The sequence below is a fragment of the Scyliorhinus torazame genome, chromosome 4, assembly GCF_047496885.1.
Source record: "Scyliorhinus torazame isolate Kashiwa2021f chromosome 4, sScyTor2.1, whole genome shotgun sequence".
In the NCBI taxonomy this organism is placed as follows: domain Eukaryota; kingdom Metazoa; phylum Chordata; class Chondrichthyes; order Carcharhiniformes; family Scyliorhinidae; genus Scyliorhinus; species Scyliorhinus torazame.
In genome coordinates, this window is record NC_092710.1 from 106,569,576 (window position 1) to 106,593,277 (window position 23,702).

Genomic DNA, 23,702 nt, shown 5'->3' on the forward strand with positions numbered 1-23,702 from the left:
TTGGACAGCTTCTAAATTGTCAATTGTTCCCTCTTCAGGCACTTTATAACCAGTACGTACAGTTCAAAGACACAGAGATCCCACCAAAAGAGAAGGACAAAGCTAAAATAAAGCAGCTGTATAAACTGTTGGAGGTAAGTGTGTCTGAGTTGATTTAACCTATCACAGGTAATTTGGATTACCTGTCGCTAGCACTGCGATATAGAAAGTGGAATGAAAATCTGCAACTCCCTTTGGGGAAAAATAAAGAGTTTAAATTGAAACCTCTTTGATCTCTGATAGGACACACTGGCCGGGATTTCTGAGCTTGTCCGTTGCCTCCCCGGATCCCAGCCACGAGCGAGATTAGAGAATCCCAGCTGGAGAATCCCAGCCGCGAGAAGGTTAGAGAATCCCAGCCGCGAGCAAGGTTAGAGAATCCCAGCTGTAAGCGAGGTTAGAGAATCCCAGCCGTGAGCAAGATTAGAGAATCCCAGCCGCGAGCAAGGTTAGAGAATCCCAGCCGCGAGCAAGGTTAGAGAATCCCAGCCGTGAGCGAGGTTAGAGAATCCCAGCTGGAGAATCCAAGCCGCGAGCAAGGTTAGAGAATCCCAGCCGCAAGCAAGATTAGAGAATCCCAGCCGTGAGCGAGGTTAGAGAATCCCACCTGGAGAATCCAAGCCGCGAGCAAGGTTAGAGAATCCCAGCCGCAAGCAAGATTAGAGAATCCCAGCCGCGAGCGAGGTTAGAGAATCCCAGCTGTAAGCGAGGTTAGAGAATCCCAGCCGCAAGCAAGATTAGAGAATCCCAGCCGCGAGCAAGGTTAGAGAATCCCAGCTGTAAGCGAGGTTAGAGAATCCCAGCCGTGAGCAAGATTAGAGAATCCCAGCCGCGAGCAAGGTTAGAGAATCCCAGCCGCGAGCAAGGTTAGAGAATCCCAGCCGTGAGCAAGATTAGAGAATCCCAGCCGCGAGCAAGGTTAGAGAATCCCAGCTGTAAGCGAGGTTAGAGAATCCCAGCTGGAGAATCCCAGCTGGAGAATCCCAGCCGTGAGCGAGGTTGGAGAATCCCAGCTGCGAGCGAGGTTAGAGAATCCTAGCTGGAGAATCCCAGCTGGAGAATCCCAACCGCGAGCAAGGTTAGAGAATCCCAGCCGCGAGCGAGGTTAGAGAATCCCAGCTGGAGAATCCAAGCCGCGAGCAAGATTAGAGAATCCCAGCCGCGAGCAAGGTTAGAGAATCCCAGCTGGAGAATCCAAGCCGCGAGCAAGGTTAGAGAATCGCAACCGCAAGCAAGATTAGAGAATCCCAGCCGCGAGCGAGGTTAGAGAATCCCAACTGGAGAATCCCAACCGCGAGCAAGGTTAGAGAATCCCAGCCGTGAGCGAGGTTAGAGAATCCCAGCCGCGAGCAAGGTTAGAGAATCCCAGCCGTGAGCGAGGTTAGAGAATCCCAGCTGGAGAATCCAAGCCGCAAGCAAGATTAGAGAATCCCAGCTGGAGAATTCAAGCCGCGAGCAAGGTTAGAGAATCCCAGCCGCGAGCAAGGTTAGAGAATCCCAGCCGCGAGCAAGATTAGAGAATCCCAGCCGCGAGCAAGGTTAGAGAATCCCAGCTGTAAGCGAGGTTAGAGAATCCCAGCTGGAGAATCCCAGCCGTGAGCGAGGTTGGAGAATCCCAGCTGCGAGCGAGGTTAGAGAATCCCAGCCATGAACGAGGTTGGAGAATCCCAGCCATGAGCGAGGTTGGAGAATTCCAGCCGCGAGCGAGGTTGGAGAATCCCAGCTGGAGAATCCCAGCCGCGAGCAAAGTTAGAGAATCCCAGCCGTGAGCGAGGTTGGAGAATCCCAGCTGGAGAATCCCAGCCATGAGCGAGGTTGAAGAATCCCATCCGTGAGTGAGGTTGGAGAATCCCAGCTGCGAGCGAGGTTGGAGAATCCCAGCTGCGAGCGAGGTTAGAGAATCCCAGCCGTGAGCGAGGTTAGAGAATCCCAGCCTTGAGTGAGGTTGGAGAATCCCAGCTGCGAGCGAGGTTAGAGAATCCCAGCCGTGAGCGAGGTTAGAGAATCCCAGCCGTGAGCGAGGTTAGAGAATCCCAGCTGGAGAATCCCAGCCATGAGCGAGGTTGGAGAATCCCAGCCGTGAGTGAGGTTGGAGAATCCCAGCTGCGAGCGAGGTTAGAGAATCCCAGCCGCGAGCAAGGTTAGAGAATCCCAGCCGTGAGCAAGGTTGGAGAATCTCAGCTGGAGAATCCCAGCCGTGAGCGAGGTTGGAGAATCCCAGCCGTGAGCGAGGTTAGAGAATCCCAGCCGTGAGCGAGGTTAGAGAATCCCAGCTGGAGAATCCCAGCCGTGAGCGAGGTTGGAGAATCCCAGCTGGAGAATCCCAGCCGTGAGCGAGGTTGGAGAATCCCAGCCGTGAGCGAGGTTGGAGAATCCCAGCTGCGAGCGAGGTTAGTGAATCCCAGCTGGAGAATCCCAGCCGTGAGCGAGGTTGGAGAATCCCAGCTGCGAGCGAGGTTGGAGAATCCCAGCCGCGAGCGAGGTTGGAGAATCCCAGCTGGAGAATCCCAGCCGTGAGCGAGGTTAGAGAATCCCAGCCGTGAGCGAGGTTAGAGAATCCAGTCGGAGAATCCCAGACGGAGAATCCCAGTAGCAAACAGATGGAGGGAAAATACTTGCACTTGAGGTGGGGAACAAAACTAAGCGCTAAAACACGGTCACCAACTAATGCAATGGGAATTCGAGCAAAGTTCCTTAACCCAGTGTGGTTAGAAAGTGAAACTCACTACCACGTGCAGTTATTTGAGGTGAATATCATAGATGCATTCAAGAGAAGCTCAATTAACTTGAGGGAGTGGAAATAGGTGGTTTTACTGATAGCATTTGATGAGTTAGGATGTGAAGAGACTTCTGTGGAGCATAAATGTCATCATGGACTAGTTGATCTGTTTATGTGTTGTAAATCCAATTGAAATATGTTATGGCCGGCACTATTGTTTTTAAATATATATATTTTTATTCAATTTTAGCAAATTTTCAACAAAACCGCCCCTTTCAGAAAAAAACGAAAAGCATAAAACACACAGATCAACATCGTACACTTATATCGCGAATTCCCCCAATGTACAAACCCCCCCATGAAACAATAATAAACACATACCCAAACCCCCCCCCCCCCCCCCCGGGTTGCTGCTACTGCTGACCACCTCCTAACGTTACGCTAGAATGTCTAGGAATGGTTGCCACCACCTGAAGAACCCTTGCACAGACCCTCGTAAGGCACACTTTACCCTCTCCAACTTGATGAACCCTGCCATGTCGCGGATCCAGGCTTCTACGCTTGGGGGCTTCGCATCCTTCCACTGTAGCAGAATCCTCCGCTGGGCTACCAGGGAAGCAAAGGCCAGAATACCGGCCTCTTTCGCCTCCTGCACTCCCGGATCGTCCGATACCCCAAATAATGCTAACCCCCAGCTCGGCTTGACCTGGGTGTTCACCACCTTAGACACAGTCCTCGCAAAGCCCCTCCAAAACCCATCCAGCGCCGGACACGCCCATAACATATGGCCGTGGTTTGCTGGGCTCCCCGAGCACCTCACACACCTGTCCTCTACCCCACAAAACCTACTCAACCTCGCCCCTGTCATATGTGCTCTGTGAAGAACCTTAAATTGTACCAGGCTAAGCCTGGCGCAAGAGGAGGAAGAATTAACCCTACCCAGGACATCAGCCCACAGACCCTCGACTATCTCCTCCCCAAGCTCCTTCTCCCATTTACCCTTTAGCTCCTCCACCGAGGTCTCCTCCTCTTCCTGCATCTCCTGATAGATCCCGAGACCTTGCCTTCTCCAACCCACACCCCCGTGAGCACCCTATCTCTAATCTTACGTGCTGGAAGCAGCGGAAATTCCCTCACCTGCCCTCTCACGAGCGCCCTCACCTGCATGTACCTGAAGGCGTTTCCGGGGGGGGCAGCCCAAATTTCTCCTCCAGCGCCCCAAAGCTCGCAAACGTCCCATCTATAAACAGGTCCTCCATTCTTTTAATTCCTGCCAGATGCCAGCTCAGAAACCCCCCATCCATTCTCCCCGGGACGAACCGATGGTTCTCTCCGATCGGGGACCAAACCGAGGCCTCTACCTCACCCCTGTGGTGCCTCCATTGCCCCCAAATTTTCAGAGTCGCCGCCACCACCGGACTCGTGGTGTACCTTGTCGGTGGGAGCGGCAGCGGTGCTGTCACCAGCGTTCTCAGACTCGTGCCCACACAGGACACCATCTCCAACCTCTTCCACGCTGCCCCCTCCCCCTCCATTACCCACTTACGGATCATCGCCACATTGGCAGCCCAGTAGTACCCACAAAGATTGGGCAATGCTAGCCATCCTCTGTCCCTGCTAGGCTCCAGAAACACCCTTTTTACCCTCGGGGTCTTATTCGCCCACACGAATCCCATGATGCTCCTGCTGACCCGTTTAAAAATGGCCTTAGGGATCAGGATGGGAAGGCACTGGAACACAAAGAGGAACCTCGGAAGGACCGTCATTTTCACTGACCGCACCCTACCCGCAGTGGCAACATATCCCACCTTTTAAACTCCTCCTCCATCTGCTCCACCAGCCGCATCAAATTGAGCTTGTGCAGGGCCCCCCAACTCCTAGCCACCTGGATCCCCAGGTACCGAAAGCTCCTTTCCGCCCTCTTCAGCGGAAGCTCGTCTGTCTCCCTTCCCTGGTTCCCTGGGTGCATCACAAAGAACTCACTCTTCCCTATGTTAAGCTTATATCCGTAACAGTCCCCGAACTCCCTGAGGATCTGGATAACCTCCGACCCCCCCCCCCACTGGGTCTGCCACATACAGTAACAGGTCATCGGCATACAGCGACACCCGGTGTTCCCCTTCCCCCCCCCCCCCGAACCAATCCCCTCCAGTTCCTGGACTCCCTCAGTGCCATGGCCAAAGGCTCAATTGCCAATGTGAACAACAAGGGTGGACACCCCTGCCTTGTCCCCCGGTACAGCCGAAAGTATTCCGACCTCCGCCGGTTTGTGGCCACACTCGCCACCGGGGCTTCATAAAGTAGCCTAACGCAACTAACGAACCCTTCCCCGAACCCCCTCGGCACTTCCTAAAGGTACTCCCACTCCACCTTATTGGCCTCATTGAAAGTCCTCACTAGTAGTGGGCCCAACAGGTCCATGTACTTCTGATAGAATTCAACCGGGAACACATCTGGCTCCGGGGCCTTCCCCGCCTGCATCCTCCCCAACCCCTTAACCAGCTCCTCCCGCCCAATCGGTGCCCCTAGCCTAACCACCTGCTCCTCCTCCACCCTCGGGAACCTCAGCCGATCCAAAAATCGGCGCATCCCCCCCCTCCCCGTCGGGGGCTCAGACCGGCCCTCTTCTTGGCCACCTCCGCGCTCCAGTCCTGATATATACGGATCTCTGTGTTCTCCCACCTGCTGCTCCGCTCCTTTTTCGCCCATCTCAGGACACACTCCCTGTCCACAAAGCGGTGGAACCGCACCATTACCGCCCGCGGCGGCTCGTTGGCCTTGGGCCTCCTCGCCAGGACTCGGTGAGCCACATCCAGTCCAGGGGCCTTGGGAAAGCTCCCACGCCCATCAGCGTGTTCAGCATCGTAACCACGTATGCTCCAGCATCCGGCCCCTCCACTCCCTCCGGGAGACCCAGAATCCGAAGGTTCTTCCTCCTCGACCGATTCTCCATGTCTTCAAACTTTTCTTGCCACTTCTTGTGCAGCGCCTCGTGCGCCTCCACCTTCACCGCCAGGCCCAAGATCTCATCCTCGTTCTCCGAGGCCTTTTGCCGCACCTCCCGGATCGCCGCCCCTTGGGCCTTCTGGGTCTCGACCAGCTTATCGATCGATGCCTTCATTGGCTCCAGCAGCTCTGCCTTCAGGTCCGCAAAACAACGCTTGAAGAACTCCTGCTCTTGCAATCATTGCGCCCATGCTGCCTGGTCTCCACCTGCCGCCATCTTGCTTCTCCTCCCTCGCACTTTTCGCTGCACCAAAATCACCTTTTTCACCGCTCCACTCCTGGTCCAATCTATACAGTGCCGGGGGAATCGTACTGTCGCCTTTCCACACTGGGAACCGTCGAACAAATGCCGCTGGGGCCCCTAAAAAGAGCCCAAAAATCAGCTTCTGACAGGAGCTGCCGAATGTGCGACTTAGCTCCGCATAGCCGCAACCGGAAGTCGCCGGCACTATTGTTAGGTAAATATGTCCACAACTGGGGCAAGAATTGCTCCTGAATTTAATGAGCTTAATAATGGGAGATATTTGGAGCATTTCATTACTGACCTTGGCCTGCATGATTCCACATTCTTTAAAAAATGGCACATTGAGTCTGACTTGTCCCCTCGACTGGTCTCCTCTGGTCACGTATCACTCATAGCCAAGGGCATTGGCTGTTAAACGCCTCCCCTCCCAAGCTAATACTGCCTATCATTGACCACTTGGCATAATTGGAGACTGGGTCCTGGTTTACTGTCTCTCCTTTCAGTGAGAAGGTTGTGATTTGGAGCAGAGGGAAATGATTCAATGGGCTGGAAATCCAGCAGTTTGTTTGCTGCGCTGTACTTTGATCTGCCGAATGAGTGCAGATCTGTGAAGGGGAAACTTTTAAAATTCATTCTTGGAATATGGACATCATTGGAAAGGCCAACTTGTATTGCCCTTGAGAAGATGGTGGTGAGCCACTGCCTTGAAGCGCTGCAGTCTGTGCGGTGGAGGGCAGGAGTTCCATGGTATTGACCCAGGAAAACATCTGCAGTTGATTGTCATTGTTTGTCATCATTTGCCTTTGAGTGTTGCTGCTCCAAACACATTTTATCACCATGGTAACATATTTAAGACAGAAATTTGAAAACAATGTCTTCACAGATAGGAGAGCCAAAGAAAGCAAACTGTGAAAAGACATTCAGTCTATCCAACTTGCACAATTGTTCAGGTCCCCTTTCAGTATGGTAGTTTCATATCCCTTGATGGTTTCTGAAAGAGTCTTTATCCCTTTGTACTGCCTGTTGAATAGGGAATCTATCCTTTGATTTCTGTTTTTAGATAATATATGCCACCTGTTAACTCTTGGTGGCACACATAGATTTCATAGAATCATAGAAGTTTACAGCATGGAAACAGGCCCTTCGGCCCAACCAGTCCATGCCGCCCAGTTTTTACCATTAAGCTAGTCCCAGTTGCCCGCACTTGGCCCATAACCCTCTATACCCATCTTACCCATGTAACTATCTAAATGCTTTTTAAAAGACACAATTGTACCCGCCTCTACTACTACCTCTGGCAGCACATTCCAGACACTCACACATCCTCTGAGTGAAGAAATTGCCCCTCTGGGCCCTTCTGAATCTCTCCCCTCTCACCTTAAACCTATGCCCTCTAGTTTTAGACTCCATTCTGAAAAGAAGCAAATGGAATTATCATTTTATATTGACAGTTCTCCTCACACCCCGCCCCTTACTTTCTTGTCACCTCCCCGCTCTTTCCATCTGTTATTTCCATCTCTATTTTTGAGGTGATACCTTTATAAACCTGACACAGATTTCCTCACTGTTCACTGGACTTTCTCCATATTTGCTTACGAATGAGACTTGCAGATGCTATTCTTTTTTCCCCCATGCTATCATCTTCAATATTTTCCACAGTTGGTACCTCACTTTGAACAATTTCCCCTCAGTTCTTTGCTTTTTGTCAGTGACCAGCCTGGCAAGTCCCTCCCTCCCTCCAAAGTGCCTCATAGTGTCTGTGTTACGTCCGCAGATTTGACCTGTTTTACAAACCTGTTGAGAAAATAAAAGATGTTTTCATCCTTGACAAATACTGTTTTCTAGGTGTGGATAGAATTTGGTCGCATTAAACTTCCTCAAGGCTATCATCCAAATGACATGGAGAAGGAGTGGGGAAAATTAATCATCGCAATGTTAGAGAGGGAAAAAAGCTTACGGCCAGAAGTGGAAAGGTTTGTGAAGACTGGTGTTTGTTATTACTCGATGCAATTATTTTTTTTTTGGATGGCACTCGACCTGTCTTATCAATGTCATTAAATCAGATTTCTGTCCCTGGCTTTTAGTCACACCCGAAATTCATATGTGTATGAGATCATTTTGTGTGTGACTCCTGTCATTTTGAGCTATAGTATTTGGTGGGATTCAGAATGCTTAATGTTTCATCTTTGGAATAAATGTATTCCTCATCCCGTAGAGTCCGGTCTTGATGTTTGGCTAATCACAAGAACACATCTTGGAGCTGGAGTATCTGGTGCGGCCTATCAGGCCTGCTCTGCTATTCAACATGTTGAATACTGATCTTCGGCTTTAACTCCATTTTCCTGCCCATTTCCCCATATCCCTTAATTCCCTGAAAGGCCAAAAGTCTGTCTATCCCAACCTTCAATGTATTCAACAATGGCGCATATCCCTCTGGAGTAGAGAATTCCAAAGAGTTTACAACCCTCTGACTGAAATCATTTCTCCTCATCGCAGTCCCTAAACGATCAACTCTTTATTCTGACACTGCGGAAGCAATCTCTCATCATCTACCCTGTCGAGCAGTTTCAGAATCCAGCATGTTTCAATGAAATCACCTCTCATTCTTCTAAACTCCAGAGAATAGAAGTCCCATTTACTCAACGACAGGACAACCCTCTTATCCCATGAACTAATCCAGTAATCCTTCACTGTACCACCTCCAATGCAATGGCAATAACAGCAACTGGATAGCAGGTAGTGGGTATTGAGGTTCTGTTTTAAGATTGTACAACAAGATGGTACTGAAAAATCAAGCACCATTTCTCCCTTCAATGTTCCGTCTTGTGATTCATCGGTGCTTGTTAGAATTCATGGGCAAAATTCTCCCGAAAAGGCGCGATGTCCGCCGACTGGCGCCCAAAACGGCGCCAATCAGACGGGCATCGCACCGCCTTAAAGGTGCGGAATGCTCCGCATCTTTGGGGGCCGAGCCCCAACATTGAGGGGCTAGGCCGACGCCGGAGGAATTTCCGCCCCGCCAGCTGGCGGAAACGGCCTTTGTTGCCCCGCCAGCTGGCGCGGAAATGACATCTCGGGGCGGCGCATGCGCGGGTGCGTCAGCGGCCGCTGACGGCATTCCCGCGCATGCGCAGTGGAGGGAGTCTCTTCCACCTCCGCCATGGTGGAGACCGTGGCGGAGGCGGAAGGGAAAGAGTGCCCCCACGGCACAGGCCCGCCCGCGAATCGGTGGGCCCCGATCGCGGGCCAGGCCACCGTGGGGGCACCCCCCGGGGCCAGATCGCCCCATGCCCCCCCCCCAGGACCCCGGAGCCCGCCCACGCCGCCTTGTCCCGCCGTTCAAAAAGTGGTTTAATCCACGCCGGCGTGACAGGCAATTTATCGGTGGGACTTCGGCCCATCCGGGCCGGAGAATCCAACGGGGGGGCCCGCCAACCGGCGCGGCGCGATTCCCGCCCCCGCCGAATATCCGGTGCCGGAGACTTCGGCAACCGGCGGGGGCGGGATTCACGCCAGCCCCCGGCGATTCTCCGACCTGGCGGGGGTCGGAGAATGATGTCCCTGGTGTCCACCAAATGGTCTGAAGAAACGCAGATTAAATCTTTCAAGTTGAACTTGAATTATTAATATAAAAGCAAATTACTGCGGATGTTGGAATCTGAAACAAAAGCAGAAAATACTGGACAATCTCAACAGGCCTGACAGCATCTGTGGAGAGAGAAGGGAGCTAACATTTTGAGTCTGGATGACTCTTTGTCTAAGTATTTTCTGTGTTTGTGTTGAATTTAACGATCAAACTTACTTTATGACCAAATTGTCTCTGCTCTGATCAAATGCCCTCCAAGTGGAAATTCTTTTCTTTTCAGAATATTCTGCCTGTTCATCTTTGTAGCTTTCTTGGTGTGTTTGTAGCAGAAATTCATGTTTGCTGTTCTTACGTACCTTTCCCTCGACATTTATGCCCACATCTCTTGCACTCTTTTCAACATTTAATGACCTCATCAAATAGTGAAGACGGGTTTGTTCTTATTTTGAGCCGAAGCCAGGAACAGAAATGTGAGCTGCAAATTCAAGTTCGATAATTGTAGAGTAAGTTGAAAATCTTGGGAGAGGTTTCCATGCAGAAAGTTGTTGCCTGTGTGCAGAAAATTACAAGTGAAAAGAGCATCAGCGATTAGCTAGTAAATATTGAAGTGAGATTGACTTGTCTGAATTAGCTAGTTCAGCATTTCAGATGTGATGGATAGGAACCAAGATTATTCCAAATGAAAGGAGAGATACACATTGAAGTAGTGTCTTGCACAGCCTTTTAGAGTGTTTCAGAGCACCAATGTCTTTAAGACCGAGATAATTAGGCTCTTGATTAATAAGGGGATCAGGGGTTATGGGGAGAAGCAGGAGAATGGGGATGAGAAACATATCAGCCATGAAGGGCAGCATGGTAGCACAGTTGCTTCACAGCTCCACGGTCCCAGGTTCGATTCCCGGGTCTGTCTGTGCGGGGCCTGCACGTTCTCCCCTTGCCTGCGTGGGTTTCCTCCAGGTGCTCCGGTTTCCTCCCATAGTTCAAAGATGTGCAGGTTAGGTGGATTGGCTATGCTAAATTGCTCTTAGTGTCTCAAAAAGGTTAGGTGGGGTTACGGGGATAAGGTGGAGGTGTGGGGGTAGGGTGGAGGTATGGGCTTAGGTAGGGTGCTCTTTCTGAGGGCCGGTGCAGAGTCGATGGACCGAATGGCCTCCTTCTGCACTGTAAGTTCTATGATTGAATGGTGGAGTTGACTTGATGGGCTAAATTGCCTAATTCTGCTCCTAGGTCTTATGTGGTAAATGTCTTGATTGAATGTCTCATCTGAAAGGCAGCACCTCTGACAGTGTAGCACTACCTCAGTATTGAGAAGGGAGCGTCAGCTTGAATTATATGCTGGAGTCTCTGGAGGGAGACTTGAGCCTACATTATTCTGATTGAGGTGAGAGTGTGGCCACAGTTGACGCCCATTATTCTCTCAGCCTACCATTAAGCGCTGCATTGAAAGTTAAACTATTTTTGGCGTATTTTGAAGAGCCAGTGGGTAACTGTGCAACCTTGTGTTGTACTGACCTAGAGAGACCAAAGAGGCAACAGGTTGGCTCCTTGAGAGTTACAAGTTAGCTGACCTCACATTGTTGAGTGGTCGATGCACTGCGATTGGCCTCGGCGCCACAGGACTGAACGAATGGCGAAACCAGACATTGTTCCTGTTTCGGATGCTGAATTTGATAGTGTTTGTGAGCGGAGAGAGAATGTCAGCAAAATCATATCACACACTTCAGTGCCTTCCATGGTACAACTGACCCTCACTGTGTAGACTTGCACATCATGATAGGCTGTTCATGTGAGGTAATGGAGAACCGGTCCCTATTTGTTAACAAGAATCCACCCTGATTCACTGCCTCAATAAAAGCAAAAGAGAACATTTAATCTAAGAATATACCAATAAAATAATGGCGTGACAGGCTGATGCTGATTCAACTGCTGTGGCCTGAAAATGGTTCCCTTCTTCAATATTTGATAAAGAATGCAAGATGTTTAAACGTAGATCTGAGGATAAGACGTATAACCATAGAGAATTTATGTTACCAATGTGGCAAGAAAGCTATGAAAATGGAAACGCAGTCAAAGTAGTGAACAATTAAGTCTTTTTTATGTAGAATTAATTTGATCAGAACAGTGACAATTTTGTAGTTTAAAAAAAAAAATACTTATTAAAGTTTTTTAACACAATTTTTCTCCCTTACAAACAATAACCCCCCCCCTCGTAACACAAAAACGAGAAATCACGCAGAGCAAGATATATACATGGCAAAATTATATATTTACACAGCTTTGTACTCTGGCCCTCACCCATACGTGCCAGTTTCCCCAACCCTTCATGTTATCTCTTGCTCATCCACCCTCCCAGGCAGTCCCCCCTTCGCCCCCCTCCCTCCCAGGATGTCCCCAACCCCCCCCCCCCCCATACCCCCGCACGGTTGCTGCTGCTGCTGACCGACCTTCCTCTAACGCTCCGCGAGATAGTCAAGGAACGGTTGCCACAGCCTGTAGAACCCCTGCGCAGACCCTCTCAAGGCAAACTTAATCCTCTCCAACTTTATGAACCCAGCCATATCATTTATCCAGGCCTCCAGGCTGGGGGGCTTTGCCTCCTTCCACATTAGCAAGATCCTTCGCCGGGCTACTAGGGACACAAAGGCCAGAATGCCGGCCTCTTTCGCCTCCTGCACTCCCGGTTCGTCCACTACTCCAAATATTGCTAGCCCCTAGCTTGGCTTGACCCGGACTTTCACCACCTGAGATATTGCTCCCGCCACTCCTCTCCAGAACCCCACCAGTGCTGGGCATGACCAAAACATATGGACATGGTTCGCCGGGCTCCCTGAGCACCTTCCACATCTGTCCTCCACCCCAAAGAACCTACTCAACCTCGCCCCCGTCAAGTGCGCTCTGTGGACCACCTTAAATTGTATCAGGCTGAGCCTGGCACACGAGGAGGAGGAATTAACCCTACCTAGGGCATCAGCCCACAGACCTTCCTCAATCTCCTCCCCCAGCTCCTCCTCCCATTTACCCTTCAACTCTTCTACTAGCGCTTCCCCCTCTTCTTTCAACTCCTGGTGTATTTCCGACACCTTGCCCTCCCCGACCCATACACCCGAGATCACCCTATCTTGAACTTCTTGTGCCGGGAGCAACGGGAATTCCCTCACCTGTCGCCTCACAAAAGCCCTCACCTGCATATATCTAAAGGCATTTCCCGGGGGTAACTCAAACTTCTCCTCCAGTGCCCCTAGGCTCGCAAACGTCCCGTCGATGAACAGGTACCCCATTCTTCCAATCCCTGCCCGATGCCAGCTCTGGAACCCCCCGTCCATCTTCCCCGGGACAAGCGCTGCTTCGAGGAGTAGCGCGAGGAGATGCGCAAGGAGATGTTGGCGCCTATGCTTTCGGCAATTGAAGGACTCGGGATCACCCAGAAGGCCCACGAAGCTTGATGAACTCCTGCAGCTCCCCTTTGTCCCTGGCCGCCGCCATTTTGTTTTCTTTCCCTCGCTTCTCCCGTTGCTCCAGTGCCGCTCCTTTGGCCGTTACACTTCTGGTCCGTTTCATAGAAGTTGGAGGGGGACCTCTCTCTTCCCTTCCCCACGGGTTGCGTCAAAAAAAGTTCCGTTGGGGCTCCTCTAACGAGCCCGAAAGTCCGTGGTAGCGGGAGCTGCCGAATCATGTGGCTTAGCTCCGCATAGCCGCAACCGGAAGTCTGTAGTTTGTTTTTAATGGTTAAACAATTGGAGTTTCATTTTAAAAGGTTTTATCTGTGTGCCTCGGAATGGGTTAAATGGCATGATCTGAAGATCGTATTTTTCTTTCGTCGCTGAAAGAGAGCCGTGAGTGGGTTTGAGTGAATTGGAGCGCTTGTTTTGTGGTTTTTGATATGGGTAGGGCAGTGAAAAGGAGTGTCCCAGATTTATTAATAATGAATGAAATGACACAACAAGTATGCATGCCCAGAAGCACATTCCTGATTGTTTGATCAGATTATTAAGGTCTGATTTAGTCTGCAGGTGAAGTCTCGCTTGTACTTGCACTGGTGTGGCCAGCTGCTGAGAGCATTTGCCTGGTACGAGGCAGCAGCTAACCTGCAGAGAGAGGCTGCTCTGCTGTTTTGCAGCATCGGTAACAAGTGGCTAGGTGTGGGGTGTTTCGGGTTTGACAGCTGGCTGGCTGCTGGTCATGTTGAAAACGAATGAGCAGGCGATCGCCTTCAGTGGCCACAGCCCCTACTCCCTGTGCAACAGCACCAGCACCAGCTCCGTCGAGAGCTTCTCACCCGGCAGCTCTGGGGGGAGAACCTTTGTCAACTCCTGGACGTCCTCTAGCAGCGACATGGATTGTATGAGGTATGTTCTGCATTGTCATGGGGTGCACTTTTGCAGCGTGCCTCCCAAATGTTATCGACGTACTTTCTGACGGGGTAGTGGGAACAAATTCGATAGTAACTTTAAAATATTTGAGAATTTAAAAATTAACTGATTTATTGTAAAAGAACGAGGTGGAGTGGGACTAATTCGGTAGCTCTTTCTAAAAACTGACACAGATATGGTGGGGTAAAAGCTACCTCGTGTGCTGTAACAATATATGATTGTATTGTTTTACACGAGATATGTAAATAATATTATCACACAAATTTAATGAATCTGGGGCATCTATTTCTGAGATATGGCCGAATACAACTTGAAAAATAGATTAAATGACATAGTATGGGCGGCACGGTAGCACAGTGGTTACCACCGTTGCTTCACAGCTCCAGGGTCCCAGGTTCGATTCCCGACTTGGGGCACTGTCTGTGTGGAGTTCTCCCTGTGACTGCGTGGATCTCCTCCGGGTGCTCTGGTTTCCTCCCAGTCAAAAAATGTGCAGGTTAGGTGGATTGGCTATGCTAAATTGCCCTAGTGTCCAAAAATGTTAGCTGGGGTTACAGTGGAGCTGTGGGCTTAAGTAGGGTTCTCTTTCCAAGGGCTGATCCAGACTTGATCGGCTGAATGGCCTCCTTCTGCACTGTACATTCTACGATGGACTGAAGGGTTTTCTGTGCTGTATTGTACTACGATTCTTTTCCACTCCGCCCACCACCAACAGCCACTTACACTCTGATATTGTGCTTTTGCATTATCGTTGCTGCTTGCTTTAATTGTCACTCCTTTTTCCTGGGGTCTCAATCCTGCCTTATTAGTCCTGGCTAAAGGATCTCCACTTTGTCCAACACTGTTTTCAACAGCAGCAATTTGCTTTTATATGGTGCTTTTAAGATAGTGAAACATCCTAAGGCTCTTCACAGGTATGTTCTCGAAGCCACATAAGAAGATATTGGGGCCAATGAATAAAATAATGGTCCAAGAGGTTGCTTAAGGGGTGTCTTAAAAGAGGGCAAGCAGGGGGTTTAGGGAGGGAACTCCAAAACTTAGGGTTCAGGCAGCTGAAGGCACACCAGCCAATGCTTTAAATTTGGAATACTCTGTAGGTCGAATCAGATGAGCATCATATCTTGGAAGGCTGCAGGGCTGGAGGATGTTGCAGGGACTGAGAGGGGCAAGGCCATGGAGGTGTTTGAAAACAGGGTTGAGCAATTTAGAATCCAGGAGTCCCTTCATTGGAAGTCTGAGTTTGTCAGTAGGTACAGTGGCATTGGGTGAATGCATCTTGGTGTAAGTAGGATGTGAGCAGTGACGTTGTTTTTGTTTTGGATGATCTCAAGTTTACAGAGGGTGGAATGTGTAAAAATAGTTGAGGCGAGAGATAGCAAAGGCATGGTGAGGGTTTCAGCAGCAGGTGAGCTGAGGCAGTCTGATAATTTAGTGACAGTGAAGAGATCAAGAGATTTGATGTGAGGTTGGGCTCGGAGTCATCAGTACACATGTGGAAGTTGTTGTCGTGTTTTCGGATAATGTCTCTGAGGGAGCCAAGGATTGATCCTTGGGGGACACTTGCAGGAGCGGAAAGAGAAACCATTGTCAGTGATTCTCCGACTATGACTTGATAGGTAAGACTGGAAGCAGGCAGATGAAGTTCCACCTAGTTGGACAATATTGGAAAGGTGCTGGAGGAGAATGGTGTGACCAGCTGCGTCAAAGATCGAGAAGGCTGTGGAAGGATAGTTTGCCTTTGTCGCAGGCACATAGGATGTCCATTGTCACTTTGATAAGAGCTCTTACGATACTGTGGTGGGGTGGAAATCTGATTGCAAGAAATCAAGCATGGAGCTCAGGAAAGATGGGCACGGATTTGGGCATAGTTTATAAGAGCGGATGGGTTCAGGGTTGATTTTCTGAGAAGAGAGTTGATGATGGCAGATTTGAAGGAGTGGAGGGAAGTCCTTGAAGTTAGAGAGCCGTTTACAATATCAGCTAACATGGGCCCAGGAGAGGAAGTTCGATGGTCAGCAATTTAGTGAGAATGAGGTTGAAGGAGCAGAAAGTGGTGTCATGGACAAGATGAGCTCAGAGAGGGCATGACAGGAGAGAAACTAGAGGAAGGTGCTGTTTTGTTATGCTCTTGACGTAGCATAAGCTGCTTCCTTGATGTGCACTCTGACAAAGGAAGGTTCAGACTTGGAGATAACTTCAACACATTTATTACTGTTAATGATTCTCCTACTTGGATTCGACTCTCCTGTTAATCCTTCTATAGCTACTCAGACTGACAAACCAGTCTGCTACAATTCACGTGGTGGATGTGATGTTCAATCAACCCTGTGTACACACTGAGTGTCTCCACTGGAAAGAGACTGAGCATGTGCTGTGTCCTTATATATGGGTTGGTATGCCCTCCTGTGGTAGTGTCACCTCTATGTGTATCTTGAATGCCCATTGGTCGTGGCCTATCTTACTGACCTATTGGTTGACTGTCTGTGTGTCATGTCTCTGGTGCTCCCTCTAGTGTCTAGCTAGGTGTAGTGTATGTACATTAACCCTTTGTGTACTTACAGTGATGTATATCAGGTGCGAGGTCAGGGCTTGCACAGGGAATACATGCAGGAAGTTTGCCCCAGTGGACTCGGGAAAGGGAGGGAAGCTGCTGATCAGATGGTGTCAATCTTAATGATAAAGGAAGTGCGAGAGCTCCTTGCTGGTATTTTGAGTGAAGAGGTTTATTCACTTTCTATTTTTGTGTCCTTTTATGGCAATTGAGGCGGAGAATATTAATTGTGGGAATCGCAGGCTTTTCCATCTGCACAAGCATTACCATGTCACATGACTCTCACCGTCAGCCAGAAGAGGGAATCCTGGCACCTGTGTGAAATAAGAAAAGTGCACATTGATGTATCACAGCGAGCGGAGTTTTAGTCAGAATCATTAAAATCTAAGGAGGTAATTTTGTTTGGACAATTATGTATAAAGCAGCCACCATTTTACACCTCTTCCCGACTTTCATTTCCGTTGGAGTCACTATAAATAAAAGTGAAGAGAAATGAACATGCAGTTGAATTGACATCATTCTTGTGCATCACAACCCCAAACTAAAACGGTTTCTGCGGTGTTTGAATTTTACTTTCATTTATTTTTCTTAAAAAACCCTCTCTCTAGGCTTGAAAAGCTGCAACAGATCGCCTCCAGACTTCAGTGTGATAGTGTGGCATGTGAAGATAAACTGTTACGGGCAAGAAATTCACTCCAACTTGTAAGTAACATCCAGTGCTATTTGACCGAGCAACCGGGCGTTTTGATATTGAATTCTATTGAGGCGTAGACCGGCTGCGTGTAACCCAAGCTTCTGCTCTTCAAATTTCAGGATGTTCAGCGGTTGGAATCGGGTCTTCAGTTTCAGAATGAGCAGGAGGTTGAAGGATATCTTTTGGAATCTGAAAATCTCATCCGTCAACAAATCGTTGACGCCCAGATTTTATTTGATGGAAAGTATTATCAGGCCGACCAACTTGTTCAAAGGTAGGGCCCTGGAATAATCCTAGAATTTCACCTCAATTAAATTATGAAATGGAAACTTCAGAAGGTCACTTCTTGTTTTGTATTTTTTGTTGACTATGTTAATGTTTTCTTTAAAAAGGCTTTTTCTCCCTTTCATCTTCTCTTTGCCTGTACCGCAAATGCTGGCTGGAATTTGATGAGCTGCCCAAGAGGCCATGAGAAAGAAAGAATGGATTTGCACTTCTGTAATGCATTTCGCAACCTCTCTCAAAGTGCTTTACAGCCAATGCAGCACCTTTTGAGGTGCAGTCATTAATGTAACGTAGGACATCGTATCTGTTTGAGAACTAATGGAGAGTAGGAAGAAACTGTTTGGTTGCTTCTATCACTGTGGCAGATTCATGTCCACTTCTGGTCTGAACGGAGGTTGCTGGACCGGGACAAGATGTAGAAGCTCTTGCAGATCCGGCATCCTTTTCCTCCATCCCCCCCCCACCCCCGCTTCAATAGAGAACAAATAAATTTCTTCGGAATGTTGCAGAACTTTCCTTAATGAAACTAATTCTAGTAGGTGGAAATCCACAGTGTGAGAATTTACCGCAGCATTACCACTCCTTGGGCTAGTGTATGGTCAATTCCAGCTTCACTTGATCCGGAGTCGGAACACCGGGGAAATTAGATTTTAAATTAATACCTATAGCTTTGGTTGAGTTAAATTGACGACAGTCACCAGATTTGTAAAATTTTAAAACCAGTAACCTTTTATTATTAGCAGTAATTATAATTAAATAGGCAAAAAAGTACAACTGGCTATTCACTATCTGATTCCCAACCCGCCCCCCTCCCTTTCTAAATCGCCCCACCCTCTATATATCACACACAGACAAACAACACAGAAGGAAAAGGGTTGTGGAAAGATAAAAGAAATAATAATAAAATAAAGGATGATTCGGATGAATGTATCCCAGTTAGTTTCTTTCGCATGGTTAGGTCTTCAGTTGGGTACTTTTTTCTCCCTTTACATTATAATGATTTTCACAGCAGGCTCATGAAGACAGCAGGCAACCAACAGCAGAGAGAGAGAGAAAAACACAGCTCCTCTTCCTTTGAGGGTGTAGAGGCTTCTGACAGAATCTCTTTGGGGGAAAAAAAAGCCACCTGGCAGGAACCAATCAATGACTGTTGTCAGGCAGAACACTGTCCCAGGCCAACCCACAGGTTGCCAGTTAGCCAATCAAACCAACTTTCTCCAAAACCGGTTCCTAAGATTCACTCGGTGCCGACGAGTCTGGTTTCTCTTCCAAAATACAAAACCTAAGAACACACTGTCCTGGCAAGCACTTGTCTGCTTAAAGGCACGTTCCGATTATGTGGCCACCGCCCAAAGGCAATAAAATAAAATAAATGGGAACAAAGGAAATAAACAGGATAGACTCTTGCAATAGGCTGAGAGATCAATATTTGAATTGACAGAAGGGAGGTTTTTGCTTGGAGGCATTTAGAGGCGTGCTTGATCGTTACATGAGTAAGAAAGAAATGTGAGGATATTTAAGTAGAGTTAAATGGAGTAAATATAATCAGAAGAGGCTTGTGTGAAACTGAACAACAAACATAATGGAGTGGTGGTTTCTGCTGTAAATTCTATACATAATTGATCAAAGGTGGAGACTAATTCCCAGGTAGTTGTCAGCTCCCTTCCGATGGCAGATATGGGAATGGGTAATGTCACTCTGGAGCATTGGGAGGTGCACCTCTGAGATGGACATTTGTTGGGTTAGAACACAAGAATCTTTTTTTATCCTGAACCTAATTTATGCTGTAAACAATCCCACAGTGCTACCTCGCAGGGAAGTCCTCTCCAGTTTCCTGGACCAATATAAAGGTTATGGGGTTAGTGGGTGTGAAAGGCATTGAAGTGTCCAATCAACCATGATCGTTTTGAACAGCTATGCAAATGGAAATTTGTTCTTTTCGTTTTGCAGTAATTGATGCTGACATTGGCTGCAACGGGTTGGGAAACATTTATTTTCCCACAACTAGCATTTCTTTAATTGATGAGCTGAAACAAACCTAATATTTCAATATTCCTTCCTTTTTGAAAATCAACTTTTAATGTGCCATTTAAGTTACCTCAACCTTTGTGGAAGGCAGAAAATTGGAAAAAAAATCAAACGCAAAATGATAAATGGGAATGAATACAAGGTGCTTTTTCTCTCTGCAGAGTCAGCAAGCTCCGCGATGAATTGATGTTTCTGAAGTCTGATTACTCATCGGTGTACAGTAAAGGACGTTCCTTATCAATGGAGCAGACCCAGCTGATGATAGCTGGGTTAAATCAGAGCCTGAATCAGAGCTTCTCCTCTGGTTTCTCTCCGAGTTTGACACCATCCCTGACTTCCAGTTTATCTCGGAGCCTGACGCCAAGCTTGACACATGGACTGACCCCAGTTCACACCCCCAGCTTGTCAATGGCACTGTCCTCTGGCCTAAAGCCTGTCCTGACACACGGGTTCATTCAAGGCTTTGTCCCCTGTATGGACACTGACAAGATCCTGACAGTGAAGCTGATGCAGATCAGAAAGCCATTGATTAGATCGCAGATCATTGACCCGACTCTGACGGAGGAGGAAATCAACACAAATTTTTTGCAGGATCTGTTAAATTGGGTGGAAGATGTGCAGGTAAGCAATGCCGTAAGACATTTACTATCTGATTTTCTTTTTCCTCCCCACTTGTTTTATGGCATTTTGTAGTTTTGTTTATTTTATAGTATTAGGGCCTCACCGCTATTATCTGATTGTGCTTAGAGTTTGATGTCAGCTGAACCATTTTAAAAATGTTATTTTGATTGCAAATAATTTGTCAGATTTCGCATGCGAGAACTTCCAGGAAAGCAGTGTTGTTGGAACCTGTTGGAGAACTAACATTACTTGGCTTGCTTCAATAGTGCAAAGTGAATTTCTTGTAGCCAGCTCCCATCTAATCTCTGGCTGGCACCATATCTTTCCGACAAATGGAATTGCCTTTCAACAGGAGCACATGTTCCGGCCTTTCTTTGTAGCTCTTTAGCAGCATGGCTTCAGTGGACCCATAGGGCAGTGCCCGGAGCCAGGGGGCAGGGCCGGGGGCCAGTGGAGGAGGTCTTCAGTTGAGGAGGTACATGTGGGGGATTCCCCGTGTGGGGAAGGCTGATTCCCTGTTTGTGTGTTTTGGGAGGGGGTGCGGTGGGGGAACACATATGCAAGAGGGCAGTTTCATCTCCTTGGCAATTATTTTTATTATTTAAGATTGGGGCGCCCTTTAGCTTTCTCTTTTACCAAGTGCTGGAAAATATATCGCTAAATGTCGGCTGTGCAGCCGATTTTCTTGCCTGGTCCAGCACTGAGTTTTTTTTTGAACAAAGAAAGATCTGCACTTCTCCAACACCATGTTTTATCGAGCACTTTCAGCATCGATATTTATATTGAACTATACTTGGGCTGTGGTAAGACAACATATCAAGGGGTCGGCAGTGGTTGCTCCAGTAATGGATCTACGCACATCTGATGGGACAGAAGGTCTCCTTATGCTGCGGGGAAGGTAACTTTTGATGGTGCTGGTGAAGAAATTTCTGATTATTCATGTTGTGTTTTAAATTAGGTGCAGCTTGCCCGTGCTGAGTGGGGCTCTGATTTACCAAGCATTGACAGTCATTTAGAAAATCACAAGAATGTCCACCGAGCGATTGAAGACTTTGAAACAAGCATCAGAGAAGCCAGAGCTGCTGAGGTAACTGACCCGAGAATCAACAGATACTTTTGAATCACCTGCAGCCAGCGGGACTTTATTGAAAGTCACATTCGTCTATTTCCTACAAGGGTGTAATTAATGGCTACTTTATTTTGGTTTTACTGAAGGACGATGGGATAAGTCAGAAAATGGGGAGGGTGGGGGATGGCGGAGAGGGTGGTGGTAAGGAGAGAATGGGGCTAATTGGATAGCTCTTTCAAATAAACAATTATTTTTTTAACTTTAGAGTACCCAATTATATATTTTATCCAATTAAGGGGCAATTTAGCATGGCCAATCCACCTAACCTGCACATCTTTGGGTTGTGGGGGTGAAACCCACGCAGACACGGGGAGAATGTGAAACTTCCACTCGGACAGTGACACAGGGCCGGGATTCTCAGCGGCGTAGTCCCAGTGATAACTGCGCCACTTGCCGCCCCTTTCAAAGAAACATAATGGGATGTATGGCCCCCTCTTGTGCAGTAACATTTAATGTTGTGATTCTGTGGAGTATGAGAGTCTGGGAATGGCTGAGAAATATTTTGGATGGGATTCTCGGCCGGCAGAATTCTCCGTTGTGTGGGTTTCCCGGTGGCGTGGGTTGGCCACAATGGAAAATCCCATCGGCAGGTGGTGGGAATGGAGAATCCCGCTGCCAGCGTGGGCGCGGCGCTGAGGAACACGTGGCTGGCGGACTGGAGAACCCCCCCACCCTCCAAGAAATATCGCTCTTCAAACAGATCCTGGTTTTGATGTATTCTTGGGGAGGGCAAATTTTTTGTTCTTTCATTCCCATTTTGATTGATTTTCGGAGAGGTTACAAACTAGGAAAGAATTTGCAGTCTGGGGCTCTCCTCTGGAAAACACAAAAGCAATGGGTGACGTAATGAAGGTCATTCGGATTACAAAAGGATTTTGCAATGCGGAGACAAATAAATGTTTCCACTTGTTGGGGCAGACCAAAACTAGGGGCCATCAACTTAATATGATCAGGAGAAATATCTTCACCCAGAGGTGGTTAGAGTGTTGAATTCACTGCCATCTGACAGTTGAGAAGAATATCACAGACCCATTAAAGGGGAAGTTGGATGATGTGTAGAGAGAGCAAAAATTAGAAAGTTTGATGACTGGGTTTGATGAATTAGAATGGGAAAGGCTCATGTGGGTCATAAACTAGTTGGGCCGAATGGCCTGTGGCTGCCCTACACATTCTATCCCAATCCTACCTGGCTTTCCACTTCTTCTACCTGAGCTGGTTTATTAACTCCTCTTTACTCAGCGACTGCATCAGGGCCCGAACCCGAGCAAAAGGAGGCGTCAGAGACTTTGCAGCCAGGACTCCAATTTCTGCTAGAGGAACAGAAGTAAACCATTGGGCCCTTCAAGCCTATTCAAGCCTGTACAGATCATGGCTGATCTGTATCTTTAAAAAAAAAAAAAAATATTTTTAATAAGGTATTTGAAAATTTTTAGAAGAATAACATTAACAATGACATCAACATGGTATAATAAACATTTCCACCCCATCCCCATCTTCACACACCCCAACCATAAAACAACAATCCGCCCCCCGCCCCCCTTCTGCTCACATTTAAATTTTCCCCGAGAAAGTCGACGAACGGCTGCCACCTCCGGGTGAACCCTACCATTGACCCTCTTAAGGCGAACTTTATCTCCTCGAGACTGAGAAACCCAGCCATGTCACTCACCCAGGTTTCTACACACAGGGGCTTTGAGTCCCTCCACATTAATAAGATTTGTTTCCGGGCTACCAGGGAGGCAAAGGCCAAGACGTCGGCCTCTTTCGCCCCCTGAACTCCCAGCTCTTCCGACACACCAAAGATCACCACCTCCGGACTCGGCACCACCCGGCCGCGATTCGCTGGTCCGGCGCCAAAACGGGAGTACTTTACTCCGGCTCCGGTTCCGAGACCTGATTCTCGGGTCCTGGGGGGGCCAGCACGCCGCTCCAGCTGCCGGTCCCAGTGCCCGTGCATGCGCAGTTGGGCCGGCACCAACTAGCGCATGCGCACTGGCCGTCATCCCCGCGCCTGTCCTGATCCAGTGATCCAGGAGCCGGTGCGGAAGAAGAGCTCCGTAGCCAGAGAGGCCGGCCTGCCGATCAGTGGGCCCCATTTGCGTGCCAGGCCACTACGGGCTTCCCTGGGGTTGGACCCACCCCCACAGGCCGCCCCCGGACCCTTCAACCCCGAGTTCCTGCCGGCCCAGAGCATGTTATAACGGCGCAGGTGGGACTTGGATTTTTTTGGACGGCCGTTCGGCCCGGAGAATCGCCCCTACAGCCATTTGCGGCGATTCTCCGTGATGCCCGGCGCCATGCCCGCCCATTTTTCCACAGGCGGGAGAATGGCATCCCGGTGTCGGGGCGTGTGCCGCGATTCGCGTTGCCCCCCGCCGATTCTCCGGCCCGGCGGGGGGTCGGAGAATCACGTCCCCCGTGTTTTTAACA

General features: G+C 48.8%; 1 protein-coding gene across 20 annotated transcripts in view; it reads left to right on the top strand.

The window, feature by feature from the left end:
- Positions 1–23,702, top strand: part of dst (dystonin) — a 779,292-nt gene that overhangs the window by 349,037 nt on the left and 406,553 nt on the right. For 19 of the 20 annotated variants that reach the window (XM_072498412.1, XM_072498427.1, XM_072498428.1 and 16 more), the window contains 6 exons: positions 39–134; positions 7,854–7,981; positions 17,124–17,217; positions 17,329–17,483; positions 19,684–20,143; positions 21,102–21,230. In XM_072498412.1, the coding sequence (XP_072354513.1) occupies positions 39–134; positions 7,854–7,981; positions 17,124–17,217; positions 17,329–17,483; positions 19,684–20,143; positions 21,102–21,230 (1,062 nt within the window). Of the gene's footprint in view, positions 1–38; positions 135–7,853; positions 7,982–13,544; positions 13,941–17,123; positions 17,218–17,328; positions 17,484–19,683; positions 20,144–21,101; positions 21,231–23,702 lie in introns of those variants that run through there. The other variant, XM_072498422.1, reaches the window with a different exon arrangement.